The 18321-nt window shown below is 35.3% G+C and overlaps 1 protein-coding gene across 2 annotated transcripts; it reads right to left on the reverse strand.

Moving 5' to 3' along the window:
• Nucleotides 1-13684: 13684 nt before the first annotated feature.
• On the reverse strand, nucleotides 13685-16295 carry LOC101737928 (catalase). Of its 2 annotated transcripts, none has more exons than XM_004932709.5 (2): nucleotides 15524-16295; nucleotides 13685-15236 (listed from the first exon to the last, which is right to left on the reverse strand). In XM_004932709.5, exons 1-2 carry the CDS (start codon nucleotides 15647-15649, stop codon nucleotides 13701-13703), a joined length of 1662 nt encoding a protein of 553 aa, XP_004932766.1. In that variant the 5' UTR covers nucleotides 15650-16295; the 3' UTR covers nucleotides 13685-13700. The 2 variants fall into 2 exon arrangements, 1 of the variants encoding a protein (XP_004932766.1); XR_009976201.1 differs by lacking the exon at nucleotides 15524-16295 and adding an exon at nucleotides 15309-15392 and having other exon boundaries at nucleotides 15101-15236.
• Between the last annotated feature and the right edge of the window lie 2026 nt (nucleotides 16296-18321).

Here is an 18321-nt window from a genome sequence, read left to right on the forward strand (position 1 = left end):
TTTCTAAGTGTTGAATACAGTTTTTATTTGTACTTCGGTATAATTTTTATTTATCCCGAACCCCAGCACGTAACAGTACGTACATCGCTGTACACATATTTACAGCATATATCATATCCGAATATAAAATAAGCATGACAGAACTACAACTACATTACTGAGTACTGATCAAAGAGGGCTACGGAATACAGTAGAATATCTCAGTTCAGAGTTGTTTAATATGCATAATTAAAAAACAACTCCAATAACTTCCTGTGACACATTTCGGATCAACTACACGGTATTGTATAGTTTTACATTCCCATAGTAAGACATCGTTAAATTGGAAGTTACATTTATTTATTAGTTAATAATTAACCCATTTGAAACTTTACGTAAAATCATTTTAATAATAATAAGCAAACAAGAATGTTGAGCGAGGATCCTCAAAAACTCTCTAAAGCCGAGATTTTGAATAATTTCACAGGTCGAGCACTAAAATCCGTGGGGAAATTATAATTTTATTACGCTGTTAAAGGTCATCCCTAATGTCTGGACCTCGTATGGATGTAGAGATGTGACGTCATCATCTTTCAAATGATTCTATCCCGTTAAAATCGAAATCGATTTGGTCATCACAACTTTATATATATTTTTTACCCTGGGCGCATATTGAGAGCTTTTATTATCCTGGGTCTTAAACGTCTATGACGATTTTAAGGATGTAAAGTGCAGGAAAACTCTATTGCAATGGTTTCATTAACGTCTATGCAGAACTTTGAAATTTATGTATTAAATTATTTATTAAATCTATTTAATTATTCCAAGTTGCGGTAAGAGTGTCAAGGATAATTCCTCGATTTCATGTTTACCTTGAAACATGATTCTAAGTTTCAATTTTTACAGCGGCTTCCCCGCCCTTCAAACCGAAACGCATTACTGCTTCACAAACAAACTAATTTACAAACTCTGGAAAAATGTTTTTTTAAATATAAGAAAAAAAGTTTTCATGAAGCTTCTAAAAATTGAAAACTGCCCGGTTGTTGATCGATCAAAAAAAATCGATTTACGACAGTAACATATGTAAATTCCAAATTTCATAAATATTATTTGTTAGTAAATTTCAAATATTGTGTTTAAATAGCAAACTGAAAGATCTCCAAATTATGTACACTATTTTTTTGTAAAAAAAACATTACAATCGTTTCATCTTTAAGGAAATTATTTACATGAAGTAAAAATTTAATTATACAGACACTTAAATTACTTAAACAATTAGGTATTACAACAATAACTAGATATTTAGAGCCAATGATTTTTTATGAATGATCACCACGTGCGACCGCTGTGAACAAGAGAATGAGTGACTTGAAGTTCGCTCGCAATGACAAATGCAAGCTCATTCGGTGTTACCCGCTCATAATAAAAACTATCATTTGGGTTGAATACAAAGCGATTAATCGTTATCAAAATAACTAGGAAAATTTTAAATAAAAAATAACTAAAAATAAGTACGCAACTAAAAAATTTTGGAACGATTATAAAGGTAAGAAAAGTAAAATATAACTCTCAAAATTAACTGAAATATTTAACATTTTCACGCGTGATTATGATAATAACACTTTAGGCACCAGTAGGACAGGTTGTCCACGTAGACATATAATATATAAAAGCAAAAATAACTTAAGTCAGGAAGTAGTACACTTAATGGTCCGATGACTGATTTAATGTTCACTTTTTCTTTATTGCTCTATCTTATCTAAAGCTGTAATGTGTGCAAATATGAACATAATTTGATGCATACATAATAAGTAAGTTTTATTAAAATTAACTAAGTAATTCTACTATGCGTAAAATGGTAATGTGTCTTTTAAAAAATGATACTAAAGGATTTCGAAACTAGGTACGTATCACTGTACTAGCTTATTCTAAAAGAGCTCCGTAAAATGTATTCTAAGTTAATGTAGGGTTGGAATAAACTTTTTTTATTAATATGACAATCAGATAATATTGATAAGATTTACTGGTGGTAAGACCTCTTGTGAGTCCGCACGGGTAGGTACCACCACCCTGCCCATTTCTGCCGTGAAGCAGTAATGCGTTTCGGCTTAAAGGGTGGGGCAGCCGTTGTTACTATACTGAGACCTTAGAACTTATATCTCAAGGTGGGCGACGCATTTACGTTGTAGATGTCTATGGGCTCCAGTAACCACTTAACAATAGGTGGACTGTGAGCTCGTCCACCCATCTAAGCTATAAAAAAAATAAAAATAAGGTGACTAGGACGTATATTATAACTTATTTTAAATGACTACTGTAACTAAAACTAAATTTAATCTCCCGTTTTTTATTGTCATTGTGATCTTACTTTTCGAATATTTAACAGTTTTCGTGTTTCACGGGCGAAAGGTCAGTCGTAAAAGTAGGTTAATTGTGCCTACGTCTCACAAAAACTGAAGTAAATACTTCTACAACTATGACTTGTAATTATCAGAGGCCTTCATAATACCATGTTACCTACCGGCCTGTGAATCCAATGTAGTTCATTGCAATAGACTAAATATGACTTGGAAAATAATAATCCGATCTTTAGCTAGATATAATACCATTAAAGAGATCTTTGGATAACCAGATAATGTTTTGAGATATTTCTCCAGCTTTTTATCAGATAAAGTTGTATTTAAAAAAACAATTTTTCAACGTTATTATCTCCGCTCTAGCCGCCTTCGTGCGTTATACGATCCGTGGGCGTAGCACGGTCTGGGTTTATATTACAACGTGATTTGAATACGTATTTCATTCTTGTTTATTAAATATTAAAGATCTACTCATGCCGAAAACATAAAATTATATTTTACGCTTAATTAACTGTAGAAAGCAAAATTTAAATTTATTTCGTTATAGTGAGAACACAATGTCACAGACGTTAAACATTTCACGTACAGTCTACCGTAGTAATAAATTCATCTCGTACGTAATTATATTTTTGGAAAAATACAATATTTAAAAAGAAAAAACCGATTTCAACAAAACAAAATGAGAATATCAATAGTGCAGTCATAGTCTGCATATGTATATGCTCAAATTAATACCACCCTGCCTATTTCTGCCGTGAACAGTAATGCGTTTCGCTTTGAAGGGCGGGACAGCCGTAGTTAAAAGTGAGAACTTAAAGAAAAGCCTTAGAACTCATGTCTCAAGGTGGGTAGCGGCATTTACGTTGTAGGGCTCCGGTAACCACTTAACATCAGGTTGACTGTGAGCTCGTCCACCCATGTAAGCAATAAAAAAAATGCTTCATTGAGGATTACTCAAAAATTGCTGGTCATGTCTTGATAAGATTTTAATGCAACCACGTGAAAAGTACTAGTGTTCAAATACAAATCATCAAAATCAATTTACCTAGAAAAAAATTGTGGTCACACAAAAAAAATTATATAATCAGTTTAATTTCTTCTTTAGTTTTTATGAAGTCTGTTATAAAATAAATGCGGCATCTGTTCGTATACTAAGTAATTCGTGCGTTAATTCGATTGAGTTGAAAATGTATATTATTATTGGGCATATTTCGGGCATAATGGCATCGATTAGTGTATAATTTCACAATTACAAGTAATTTTAAAAATATAGGCTGTATTTTACAAAATCGTGTCGTTCTTAAATTAAAATATTGTCCTTCTACTTTTGCGTAAGGATCAACCCTATGTTGTTAAGTTTTAAACAACGAAGCTGGACCGACTTCAAAAGAGTACTATTTATATATTTATAAGTATTTATATATAAGTTTAATTTTGAATACATTTTTAAGTAAAATCGCAATAATTTAGCAAAATAACACATTTAACAAAAAAAAATCGAGCTTCGTACATATATAGCCTTTTATGACGACCGATGATAAACACTGTCGGTCATTGCTGTTACTTAATTTCGTTAGCTAAATGTTAGCTACAGAAAGCAATACTATTGTGCCCGACATGTAAATACACGCTTCTGGGTCCTCATGACCTCTGGCAGTACCCTATAAGCTTGGAGATGAAATTAACAATGAATCAATGAATGGCTGAATCAATGAATGATTTTCATCATAGCTTGATGAAGGTGAAGATGGAGGTGCCATAGTAAATGGGGCGGCTAGTCTTTACTCCCTTTTTTATTGTTGGTATGTCTGATCCAAATACAGGTCCTTGTAAATACACGAATTCCAGTTGTTCCTTTATTAAATTGCGAGCTTCTTAGCTCTTCGCCCGTGTGGTGAAGGAAAGGTGGAAATATGCAATTTAGGAAGAGCGACAGTGAGAAAATAAGCAGAGCTTCTCGTGAACCATTCGACCGTGGAGAGAGTGAAATGACAAAGCAAGCTAGGTCTATACTGCTTCCACTTCAGGGCCGCGGCTTCCAGATACCGGCTTTTTTTTAATTAATTTTTTTATTGCTTAGATGGATGGACGAGGTCACGGCCCACCTAGTGTTAAGTGGTTACTGGGGCCCATAGACGTCTACAACGTAGACGCGCCACCCACCTTGAGATACAAGTTCTAAAGTCTCAGTATAGTTACAACGGCTGCCCCACCCTTCAAACCGAAACCCATTACTGCTTCACGGCAGAAATAGGCAAGGCGGTGGTACCTACCCGCGCGGACTCACAACTGGTCCTGCCACCAGTAATTACGCAAATTATAATTTTGCGGGTTTGATTTTTATTACACGAAGTTATTCCTTCACCGTGGAAGTCAATCGTGAACATTTGCTGAGTACGTATTTCATTGGAAAAATTGGTACCCGCCTGCGGGATTCGAACACCGTTGCATCGCTTCAACATGAATGAACCGGATGTCTTATCCTTTAGGCCACGACGATTTTTTTAATTATTCCAGCTATTTCCATTTGATTCCATACAGAAGAGAGCCGTTCGGATTTTCGATACCCCATTCTCACGGATCGTTTGGAACCTCTGGGTCTGCGGAGGGACTTCTGTTTCCTCTGCATTTTGTACCGTATGTACCGGAGTGCTCTGAGGAGTTGTTTGAGAAGACACCATTATCTCATTTTTACCATCGCACCGCCCACCATCGGAGTAAAGCTCATCCATATTACCTGGAACTACTGCGTTCACAAACGTACATATTGCCCACCAAAAGGTAAGTAGTTGCCGTCGCGCATGGACATCAGCGATGTCAGAGGCACAGCCGAGTTGCTGTTTACTGTTGAGAAGCTTCCACAAACATCGTATGTGTTCAATTCAATAGTTTCCGCAATAACAATTCAACAGTTTTTTTTCGTTTAGAAATATTCGACGCTGAATGCATACATTTAGAAAATATGAGGCAGGAAAGAAAATCGATTTTAAACATATTGAAAGACATTGGAAATATTTTTGTCTTTCTTAGTTAGTATCTCAATCTCGATGTAAAATTATTATTCTAAAGAGCCCTACGTTCTTCCAATAAGTTCTGAATTCAACTGGTAAAAAAATCCTAAATACCTAAAGTGACTTACTTGAAAACTTGATATTCTATGGAAATTAATTTCAAAGCTAAGTTAATGTTGAATAAAATGCCTAACAGCAGCTAATAACGTTTTTCGGGAAATTCTTAATGCACGAAGAAATATGAGCGCCACTTGAAACACTCTGAACAAAAGTAAAACATTACTTAAAAAATAAGGTAAGGATTTTAGCGGATTAATAGGAGTTCGAGCGCTAATTTTCCCTCGGAACTTTTTCTTTGGGCCTCCCGATTTCTTGGAACTCGTGAAATATATGAAACAATAAAAATCGACGAACAGTTCATTCAGAACGGGTCGTTCCAAAAAAATATCTAAGTTATTTATTGACAGGTCGACGAATCCGAGATGAGTTATGAAAAAATTTCGATGCCTTTAGGTTTTTCACGATACGTCAATTCAATCAGTTGCATAAGATTCAAAGCTAGAGATTAGATTACTTTTCTTACCCACTTTAAAGTTAGATTAAGACCGTATGAATGCCGACAATATTAAGCTAATTTTATTTTTTTATTTTTTATTGCCCTTGTAGGCAGACGAGCATACGGCCCACCTGATGGTGAGTGGTTACCGTCGCCCATGGACTTCAGCAATCCCAGGGGCAGAGCCAAGCCCGTTTAATACTCTCCACAAGCCTCGTTTGAAGAAGGACATGTCATAGCGCTCGGCAAACACCGTGGAGGGGAGCTCATTCCATAGCCGGATGGTACGTGGCAAAAAAGATCTCTGGAAACGCACTGTGGATGACCGCAGTGGCTCCAGGTAGTATGGATGAACTCTACTCCGGTGGCGGGCGGTGCGATGGTAAAAACGAGATAAAACGAGATGCCGGTATCATCTCGAACAATTCCTCAGAGCACTCCCCATGGAACATACGGTACAAAATACAGAGGGAACCGAAGTCCCTCCGCAGACCCAGAGGTTCCAAACGATCCGTGAGAATGGGATTATCGACAATCCGAACAGCCCTCCTCTGTATGGAGTCAAATGGAAAAAGTTGGTATTTGGGAGCCCCGGCCCAGGGATGGGAGCACTGGATTGGAGCACTAATTGCGACTGGATTTTTTTTATTGCGTATATGGGTGGACGGACTCACAGCCCACCTGGTGTTAAGTGGTTACTGGAGCACGTAGACATCTACAGCGTAAATGCGCCACTCACTTTGAGATATAAGTTCTAAGGTCTCAGTATAGTTACAACGGCTGCCCCGCCCTTCAAACCGAAACGCATTACTGCTTCACGGCAGAAATAGGCAAGATGGTGGTACCTACCCGTGCGGACTCACAGGAGGTTCTACCACTAGCTGAATAGCTAGTTTATATAAAAGGGGAGGATTCGATAACAGAAACAGAGATCGCGTGCAGGCACATAGAGTGGACGTGGTTGGATCGGAGAATTTTCCAGAACAATGAACGATGGGCGTGCATCTATATTTACATAATCTAAGAGCACACGGGACGTCGGTGATCTGCTTCAGTTTCCTATTGTTTATTTTCTCATAAGCTTAACATGGACATATCGAATGTAGGCTAAATTTTTTAAAGAAATATAAAAGACTTAAGTTTTATTAGAAAAAAATATTAGGTAATTAATAAGGACGTTAAAAAGTCACTTTTACCGACTTCAAGAAGTCGATTACTATACATAAATTTTATCAGTAGCAACAGGAGCTAGAAAAATTACATTAATTGCTAATTCTGTTTGTTATTTAAAGTGTTTTTTTTTTTAGTTTATTGTAATTAAAAACTACTTGTGCAATTGAATTTCTCGTTTTATTGTCATTCGATTATGGACGCCTGGTTAGTCATCCGCGAAAACAGCTGTAAAGTATTTATTACTTGGAAATAATATATTGGAATAATATATTGGTAACAGTGATTACACCACCACTTGACCTTGGCAGACCTAGCAATTTGACCTACCACCGTTAAATGCCAATGAAAATGGGTAAATTCAACAATAAACCGTTAACCATAAAAACATACGATATAAAAGAAACTGTATTCAGACACCGAATAACTAATATCTTCACAGAGATATTTCGATTGAAATTGAAACCAGAGCCCGTGTTATTCTAGTCAGGGAAAACACTAAGTCAACGGGCGATCAATAATACAAAATTTAAAAAAAAGAAAACAGTCTTGAAAAGAATAGAAAGAGAAATCATTAATCAAAAAGCATTATTCAAAAAGAATAACTCAAAAACTACTGGTCATATCTTAATAAAACATTAATGAGATTAGATGAGCTTTCAAAAAAAAAAAAAAGATCACCAAGGAAAAAGGTCTGAGCTAACACGTAAAAAAAGTGGAATTGAAAACGTCCTCCTTTTTTAAAGTTGGTTAAAAGGGATAACTTATTAACATTATTTTTCATTACGTCCGTAGTATGTACGTATGTATGTACGTCACTTTTAATCCATTACTCTTTATGCTTACTTATCAATTGTCTATTTACATGAATTATATTTGAACAGGTATATTATTTAAATAACCTATTGAAGAACTATACAATTATTTGTATTCTATACAACTATTTCCTATCACACTTGACTACATACAATGTGCTCTGTTTGCAATTCACTGAGGTGCATTGACCCAAGAACTTAATCACGGAGACGAACACGCTTGATTAGTCAAACGATTCTTCAAGCTTACCCGCACGAAATAAAGTTTATTTTCCATTGAATTTATGGAGACCTCAAGTCCATACATCAGCTGCAGAAATGTCTCTGTCGATGTTATTACAGTGTACTCGATGTGGGTAAGAAGATAAAATCGCAACCATTGAAAAGTCGATTCAACTTAGTTGAGATCTGAAAACGATTTTACCGTTCCCGTAATGTAAAAACGTATATTTTAACATTAAAAATATTAAAAGTTAGATTGTTAATATAATGTTTTAAAATTTGTATAAGATTTTTTTTAAATAAAAGGGCAACATATAGAATAATGGGATGCTTTGTGACCAAAAGGCTTGTTCTTTATTTTAACTTTACCACCAATTTTATTTATAATGGTTATAAATTAAAATGTTAAACGTAAGGTGATCAGGTATACTGGTGGTAGGACCTCTTGTGAGTCCGCACGGGTAGATACCACCACCCCGCCTATTTCTGCCGTGAAGCAGTAATGCGTTTCGGTTTGAAGGGCGGGGCAGCCGTTGTAACTATATTGAGACCTTAAAACTTATATCTATCTCAAGGTGGGTGGCGCATTTACATTGTAGTTGTCTATGGGCCCCAGTAACCACTTAACACCAGGTGGGCTGTAAGCTCGTTCACCCATCTAAGCAGTAAGAAAAATAAAAACATAGTGCCAATTCCCTATTCAGCATAGTAAAAGGACATGCTGCTCCATCCAATAATTACGGTAAAAAGAACAAGGTAATTTTAAATTCTACACTGAATTATTGAAATTTTAATAACATGAAGGATTTTATATTTTACAACTTATCTATGCAAGACATTTCCAACTAAAGGCTTAATATGTTTTCTATAAATAAAGTTTATAATGCTTTATCCACACTAATTACTTGGCTTGATTTTGTACTCCACAGAGCGATAATTAGATCCATACCCAGTGCTCCGTCAGACGTATTCCTTCTAGTTCAATTCATCTTTATACAATATGTACTGTCTTAATCATGTTTTGTATATTTTTTTTGTTTATTTCATATGTTTGGAATAGAGCAAGTTCTTTGTTTCTTGTGGATATCTTCTCAGTGCTAAAACTTCAATCGATCAAAACTTCAATAAAATATATTGCGTTATTGTGTAAAGAACCAATCATAAAGATTTGGTCGAAAGAGCCAAATTCTATGAGAAAAATCGTGTTAGTGACAAACACGGTACTGTTGATAGGGATGCCTCTTGAGCACGCAAGGGGGAGTAATGCGTTTCGCTTTAAAAAAATCGGGCAGCCGTTGTACTGTAAAAACTGGGATTTAAAACTCATGTTTCAAGGGGGGTGGTGGCATTTACGTTGTAGATGTCTTTGGGGTACGGTAACCACTCAACACCAGGTGGGCCGTGAGCTCGTCCACCCATCTTAGCAATAAAAAAAATACAGACATGCTGAATGAGGAAAAATTGACACTACTAAATTTTCCTGAAAGCAATCACTCGTTGGTTTTTATATGTGGAAATTAAAACCAAAACAGTTCGCCCAAAACAGTATACATTAAGAATTTTGTTTTCACAAAACAACATCGCAGACACGCGAAAAACAAACAAGAATTAAAACTGTATTTTTAAAGAAACACTCGATAAGAATGTACGCAAGAAACACTGAAAAATAAATTAAATTTCGTCCCATAGCGTTTTTTTTTTTGTGTTAACAAATACGGGCGATCGAGCTCACGGCCCAGCTTGGGTTAAGTGGTTACCGGAGTCCATAAACATCATAACGCAATGCAGGGAACATTGGAGACAAATTGTTTTTAATCACATCCGTATTCTTCAACATCTTTCCTATCCTTCAAAGTGGAAAGTATGATAGCTTCGCGGCAGAAATAAGGGGTGGGATTAAGAATTATTGCCTACATCCGGGTTGTCAGCATCAGCATAGCTTCATACGGGCACACCGAACAACATCCTTTAAGCCACGACTTAAAATTTACAAACGAAATAATAAAAGTTAACACAATCTTTTGCTATATTTCCTAAAAAAAAATTGTAGTCTTTGATCTTTTAATGTCGTCGCGCCCACATAATACGTTGCACCTGTTATTTTTAAAATACACGATGATTGGTTTAAATGTGTGTGTTTTTATTTATTTATTTATAGGCTGCCTACATCACACACATACGTAAATGCGTTTAAAATAGACGTGTCAGTTTAATCTATATATATAGACGTTTGCCGTGATGTGATTTCCTGCATTCCCACCGAGAGGTATTATTATTAGATTACATTAGTTTAGAAAAGTCGAGCAAATGAAAATCAGTTACTCTTATGAATTGTATTTTGAGTAATTACGTCACGTACTTTTTTTTATTTATTAAATACACAAACCGCAAAAACACATCTAATTTAATGCGTCTCATAGTTTTTTTAAATCATGAAATATGTTTTTGATTTAAAAATGTTTTTTTACTATTTCATTGTGCATTAACGGCGACAGATAAATAAAGTATTCGAAACAATAAAATAAAATCAAGATGCATGACATTAAGCAGTAAAAATATTTTTAAATATACTTACCTACCTGCGCCGCGCAGGTTTCTTAGAAAATGTCATTTTAAGTTTTAACGAATAAGTAGCTTCATAATCAGCTGGTTTTATTGAAAAATAAGCTTTATACAATCAATAAATACAACTCTTTTTCAAAAATACTCATCAATGGTCCTGTAAATAAACAACAAGGCCTACCACCTTTGTTGTTTAATATCGTTGTCACGTTACATTTACTATTGTACTGTGTATTAAGTACTCTAAATATTAATATACTTTATATAACGTATTAGGTATACAACGACAGAAATTAAATTTCATAGTATGTATATCCATCCGGCTATGGAATGACCCCCCCTCCACGGTGTTTCCCGAGCGCTACGACATGTCCTTCTTCAAACGAGGCTTGTGGAGAGTATTTAGCAGTAGGTAGTGGCTTGGCTCTGCCCCTGGCGTTGCTGAAGGCCATGGGTGACGGTAACCACTCACCATCAGGTGGGCCGTCTGACTACAAAGGCAATAAATAAACATTTTAATTCAAATGTATATCAATGAATTTGATTCGTTTTGATTTAATGGACTGAAGAAAGTGTTTAACGTCTTATACTTCAATGTCTCAATCTTGTTTCGAATCACCTTGGCCCAATGAGTCGCGATGGCTGCACGCTTGTCAGTCACAGTTATATTTATTTAATATGTACTCTTAATGTACCTACTGACGCGCTCTAAGCATAGTGTACTTAACAAATGTTCACGATTGACTTCCACGGTGAAGGAATAACATCGTGTAATAAAAATCAAACCCGCAAAATTAAAATTTGCGTAATTACTGGTGGTAGGACCTCTTGTGAGTCCGCATGGGTAGGTACCACCGCCCTGCCTATTTCTGCCGTGAAGCAGTAATGCGTTTCGGTTTGAAGGGTGGGGCAGCCGTTGTAACTATACTGAGACCTTAAAACTTATATCTCAAGGTGGGTGGCGCAATTACGTTGTAGATTTCTACGGGCTCCAGTAACCACTTAACACCAGGTGGGATGTGAGCTCGTCCACCCAATTATCAATAAATAAAAAAAAAAATTATTAACACATTCCAATAACATCTCTTCTTCTTCCTAGCATTTTCCCGGTCTAGTCAGGGTCAGCCAAGGTCCGTTTTCCTACTTAAACTCCTCTAGTATGCCCGGTCTTCAACATCCTTCTGGGCTCCCGGCATTCTCCTCCATATCCGCCTTTACCACGTTCAACCGGCGTTTCTTGGGCCTACCGCGGAATCTTGGACCTGGTACGTAGAGGTTACATCCCAATAACATCTGAAATAATTTAATGTTATCGTCGCTAGATAAAAAAATAGTATATCGGTTTTCGCGATCTTAGTCACAACGTGACAACGAAAACCGCAAAACATACAAGTAAATAGTGAAATGACAAATTATAATAAACGAGATAATAAAGCTTAAAAGTAAATTAAAAAAAGGGATAAACTAATTTATTAAGATTAAAACATTAGTACTTTTACTATCACTAAACACGTCACACTCTTTTATCAAAACGAGTAGCTACATCCGTGGCGTGTCATTGAACTCGTGAATCAGGTCAGAAAAACCTTTTTTTTTTTTTTGTAATAAGAGGTAGCAATTTAATTCAACGAAACACCTTGAATCATGTCTAAAGATTCGAAATCGGAGCCGCGCGTCGTTTCTTGGCAACTCCATCGTTGATTACGCGTATTTAATCGTCAAACATTAACCCACACAAGTATTTATGCAGATAAATTGTAATTAAATTACATATTGCACGAAAGCGCAAACACCGGTTTCCCGTTTGCTAAAATTAACCTCGAATTAACGAACGGTTAAAGGAACACACCTGTTAGTACAATAATATGCTGCCGTCTGTTTTTGTTGACTATAAATGCAATTTACAAGACGGGTCATTGAAAATTATGTCATAGACAGACGACGTAAAACACAATATTACACAACCATATTTAAAAGCGTAGAAAAAATTTAAAAAAATATTGAAATGGTTAAAAAGGGAGAATAGATATAACAATGAATATCGCTTCTGATTTTAAACTACATATTTTATAGTCCCATGTCATCGCATCAACCTCAGCTGTATAATAATATGTTATGTCAATAATCCATCAATAATCATTATAACCTAGTATGTTACATGAATCTAAGTTAGTCTTTCTATGTTATTTGACCATGGTCCCTTTGCATTTTTTTACTGTGATGAAACACGCAAAAGTATGAAATGGGATTATGAGATAAAATGTAATAATATAATAATTTCTAACAATTAGGCGTATCTGCTAAACTTAATAGTTATCACAATAAGGATTTGTTTCAAAAAATATTCTAAAATATTTCTTCTTTTTTTTTCAAATAACCGAAGCAAGAATTCACAGCTGAAACATTCTGGCGACTCGCATGCTCTGAATTCAGATACAAAAATCTATTATGGATGTATAAACAAAAGACCTTTAAAAATATGAATAATGTGAGCGTCGCGTCGGTCACCGCGGGGCTTACGTCAATGAGGGACATTGACTATCCGCTTAAAACGTTCTCTTAATTTATTACGAACAGATAATGTCTGTGAACGAAACAACATTCACACTAATTAATGATACAATCGGCGTCTCCGTATAGAATTGTACGGCAGTTACGAAATATTTTAAATCTATAATAAATTCTGATGATTTTTTTTTACCAATTTTTGAAGTGAAACTTTTTTTAGGCGCTTTGAGAATAAAATTTAACTCGTGACAGATTCTTTACTGCTAGAGATAAAAGATACAATTTAGGAAGAGCGAGAGTGAGATAATAGACAGCGTCTCGCGAATCAATCGACCGTGCAGAGAGGGAAAGGACAAATCGAGCCACGATCCTTTAGACCACGACGTCTTTAAATCGACTTTCTGTAATATGTTTGATTATTTTCTTTTCATTTAACTGTATCATCACTGTAAATGCAAGAATATTTAATAAATTAATCAATAAACTAAAATAAAACCTTCCGTAGAAGTCACATTAATATTTAATTGGTTCTTTTAACAAATTGCAGTTTAACATCCTTAGAGTCTTCTGAATGTAAGTCTGATTTGCGTTTAATCGGTGTCAGTTCCCCATTGCGAGCAGCTATTGCTTGAGCTCTTTGTGCTGCTGCAACTCTTGCTAGTTCCAAAGCGACAGTCAAGCGTCTTCCCAAATCTTTATCGATAAGATACATTAGTTTAATTGTTCTTTCTAGGACAGGAGAGGTTACTGACACTAAGGTTACAGCCAAGTTATCCACTAATCTTTGCTTTTGAGACTCTCTGACTAATACATGGTTGTAGAAGTACGAATGAGGTTCAAAATCAACAGCGTTGCTCTGCAATATCAGTAACTTTTCTCTAGGTTTGCTCTCGTCCACGTATGGGATTGGTCCATTAAAGGAATTCGGATAATAGTTTGGAGCATTTTCCATGTTGTGATCTACGGGAGGTTTCCCGTCACGGCTGTAAAGCTTTGCGTATTTTGGTTTATTGATGTCTATTTTATTGTGGTTCCTCCCTAAGCGATAATTTTGGGTATCTCTATAAAACAGTCTACGTGTTTTAAACATGAAGTCTGGTGGTCCAGGAATACCGGGAACTAAATTACCAGGATTGAAGGCACTCAGCTCAACATCTCGGAAAACATTTTTGACGTTTCTGTTCAATACAAGTCGACCAATAGGTACAGTGATGTATGTACCATTTTTCCACAGCCTGGTTACATCAAACGGATCATAATCCACTTCCTTCACCCCTTCAAACGTCATTACGTCCATTTCTAATCTCCAAGATGGATAATTTTTATTTTCTATTGCATTGTATAAATCTCTGATATAGTAATCAGGATCGGCTAGTTGAATTGTTTCTGCCCTTGTAAGGTTGTCTAAGCCTTGTTCAGTTCTAAAATTAAATTTCACATAAAACTTTTCCCCTTTTCTATTATTCACTTCGTACGTGTGAATAGGGTGACCGTTCATTTTCCTATATCCATTAGGAATCCCGTATTCAGATTGAGTCCACATGAAAGCATGCAGAGTATTTGGACGTAATGTTATTATATCATAAAACAAAGTGAAGTCGAACAGATTCGTTTGCGGATTCCTTTTTAATCCGTGGGCTAAGGAGCTGAAGAAAAATGCGTCTCTATAAAAGTAAACAGGATTCTGTAGACAAAGTAAATCTAGGTTTCCTTCCTCAGTATAAAACTTGACGGCCATGCCTTTCATTTCGGGCTTAAGATCCGTACCGCCCAAATTTTCGACCGATGAAGAAAATCTGACTACAAGAGGTGTTTTTTTCCCTATGCCATTAAAAACATCAGCCTTTGTGTATTTGGAAACATCATTGGTTACCACAAAATAACCATAGGCACCAGTGCCTTTAGCGTGAACTATTCTTTCGGGTACTCTTTCACCATCGTTTATTGTTTGCAAATCTAAAAATACCTGGTTCGATATAATATCTGTGTTCTGGGCGGTATTTTCTCTAATCTCGACTGGTTCTCCAGATGTGGTTGTCCATAGTCCAATTGGTTCCTAAAAAAAACCTTTATTATCTATGTAAAACTTTAACGCGTTCGAATAAAAGGAATTAATATTTCAGTTTACCTGAAAAACACTATTTATGTTAATGTCTTAATAATATTGATGGACATTTGTTCCAGAGTACGTACGTTTGCAAGTCCATTATCAGTCTGTTATTGTATTTAAGTAGACAATGATATATTTGGAAACTAAATTTGTAATAGCTTGACGTCATAAAATACAGTATAAAATATCGAATCGAAGAAAATAAATACAGATTTATAAGCAAATGCACATACCGGATGTTCCAATTTAAAATCCAATAACTGTCGAGCCGCAGGTTGGACGGTGAAATTATCGAATTTGTACGATTTGACATTTTGTATCGATATTGCGAGCAGTATACCCCAAATCGGACTATTCATTCTGATCCACGTAACCAGAGTGATAATGAACAACTCTAGTAATTTTTATATAGAATCGATGCGTGCGATTAAGCCAATTAGTTTCAGGATATTCTTTGTTTTTTTTTCTGATGCAGTAGTTAGCTAGGCCTAGTATTTTTTGCGTGCAAATTGAACATATGTTTTTAGGTTTAACTATACACATTAAATGTAAACTTATATACTAAGTTTAACAAAAAATGATTGAATGGTAAGAAATTATCTATCTTCATTTGAGACACCTACATTTACAGGCTTTGTTTTACTGGTTAATTATGCTGTCATAATGCTGTGTTAAGATTTAACTGTGTACCGTTCAATGGATTTAATGCACTTGAAGCATTACACAGCTAGAAGGAAAGAAAAATATGACTAAATGTCTTTTTAGCATTAGACTATGTTTTAATATTACTCCTATACAATTATACCTTAAAGGACAATGCCCAAAAGTGGGCCAACTCCATGACAAAACTATTTGTACTTGAAAAACTATGCCTTATTTTTTCATGTTGTTTAGTTTATGTATCAACATTTCTTTCACCCTGGCATTGTTTTACAAAAAAATAAATTACTTATTTGATAACATCCCAAAACTGAGTGTCATAGTTTTTAAATTCGCCAATAGACAAAGGGCAATTAGCCCATACAGCCTTATAGTAAACCTACATGCTGACAAACGAAAGAGTTTTTCATTATACTATCCAACGTTAACATACAATTAGTAACCTGCCACGGCAAATAAGAGCACATATACTATAGTGATGTATGTACCACTTAGACTACTACAACTTTGCAGGGTGAAACCTTTAACGTCACTAAAATGCTCCCCGGGGGATTACGATATCCAGATCATCTGTTCAAATGAAGACAATTATTGGGAGTCAATTTAAGCTAGTCGCTAGAGTAACTTTGCATACAATGAAAAATCTATATTCATATGCATGTACATTTAATCACATGTAATCTATATTCTAAGGTATAAAGTTATGTAGGAAAAAGTATTATTTTCAGTCTCTTTAAAGCCTGGTAATGTTACGCAGGTATCTTTTTAATTAGGGTAGATTAACTAGAACAGCAATACGAATCCCCAAGTAAAATACATCACCTATTATTACCTACAAGACCTATTATTTATCGTATTATTTCAATATCCAGTATTACAGTATATATTGTACATTATCGTGACTATTGTCTACCCCAGATACGGTAGCACTAAAGTAAATTAGTTTTGTACCACTCTTTTCCACCGCATGTAATGTAACACGATTAAAAATAAATTGAGGCGCGCAATTTATTGTATTGATGGAAAACTGCTGCCAGTCGAGGTTTCACGAAACTTCAATTTACAAAAACTTCAAATATTGGTCAATAGCTTAGTACATTATTACTATTTTCCGTTAATTTGAGCCCTAATTACCGCTTCTTGATTCGCAAATCAGTATTTTTACGCCCTACCCTCCTTCGTAACACTTTTAAAAGTCGTTTATAAGTTTGTAGCTCTTTTTTGACATATCGTCGCTGTCAAACCAAAATCTGCTATGTGCAAAAACTTTATTTTGAACTATCGAGTAATAACATTTTCGTATAAAATTTTATATGAAGGTGAATTTTTAAGAACTATTTCAAATGAAAGCTATAGATAAATATTAAAGCTATAAACACATAACAGTTTTTTTTATACGCTAGATAGAGCTGTGAACTATATGTAAAGGTCAAAAAGAAAAAATCTCAAAAAGTGCACATAGCAGATTTTGGTTCGACAACGACGATATGCTAGTTCATAGTAATATTATCGCTTTTAATGATACCGCGACTGTCAGATAAAAAGAAAGTGACTTTGTATTATGAAGTAAAGGGCAAAGGTAAAGTCATCAGATAAGTGATAACAATCTTCTCTAACAATCCGAACAGAAAATCTGGTGAAAACCCATTATAACAAACTGCTACAAGGAGAATTTCCAGGACCAGTGATACAACATACACATTACATATTTAATTAATATAATTGCGGGCAACACGCTTAAAACGGAAATAATTCTTGTGAATTATAAAATAACACTAAATTGTTGAACAATTGATTAACAAGCCCTAAATATTAAAGAACGGTTGATTAGAAAATTGACCAAGCCCTAAATATCAAAAAACAGTTGATTAAAAATCTGTTCTATTGGAAAGTTTTATGGCATGAGAGCATATTTTAATCCTATACGGATAGGTTCAGGCGAGTTAGACGAATATGATGGTTCTCAAATCCAAAAACCAAATTTTGTATGGAAATAGAATATCAGTAGGATATCAATAGAATATGGAAATAGAATAACAGGTATAAAGAATAAATTATGAAACGTAATGACTTGTGGGCATATTATCCACACGAGTAGACATGCCTTGTCCTCGCCTTCCCATTCGAAGAGTGGTGCAGCCATTGTCCAACTCAATTGACACTTCAACCTCATATGGCATTGCTGAAGTCCATGGGCGACGGTAACCACTCACCATCGGGTGGGCCGTGTGCTCGTCTGCCTAAAAGGGCAATAAAAAAACCCATCACAACCGATATTTATGAGCTCCAGTTACCAATTAACATCAAACCATGAGCTCACTTACCTGCCCAAGCAGTAAAAAGGGGTTTTGAGACTTCCAAATTAAATTAA

Source organism: Bombyx mori, chromosome 23 (assembly GCF_030269925.1).
Source record: "Bombyx mori chromosome 23, ASM3026992v2".
NCBI classification, from domain to species: domain Eukaryota; kingdom Metazoa; phylum Arthropoda; class Insecta; order Lepidoptera; family Bombycidae; genus Bombyx; species Bombyx mori.

Bases quoted from the DNA above. Each gene is read 5' to 3' on its own strand.
- LOC101737928 (XM_004932709.5), bottom strand. From the start codon at position 15,649: ATGAATAGTCCGATTTGGGGTATACTGCTCGCAATATCGATACAAAAT. The intron at 15,237-15,523 runs GTATGTGCATTT...GGTTTTTTTTAG, and splicing joins ATTTTAAATTGGAACATCCG to GAACCAATTGGACTATGGAC.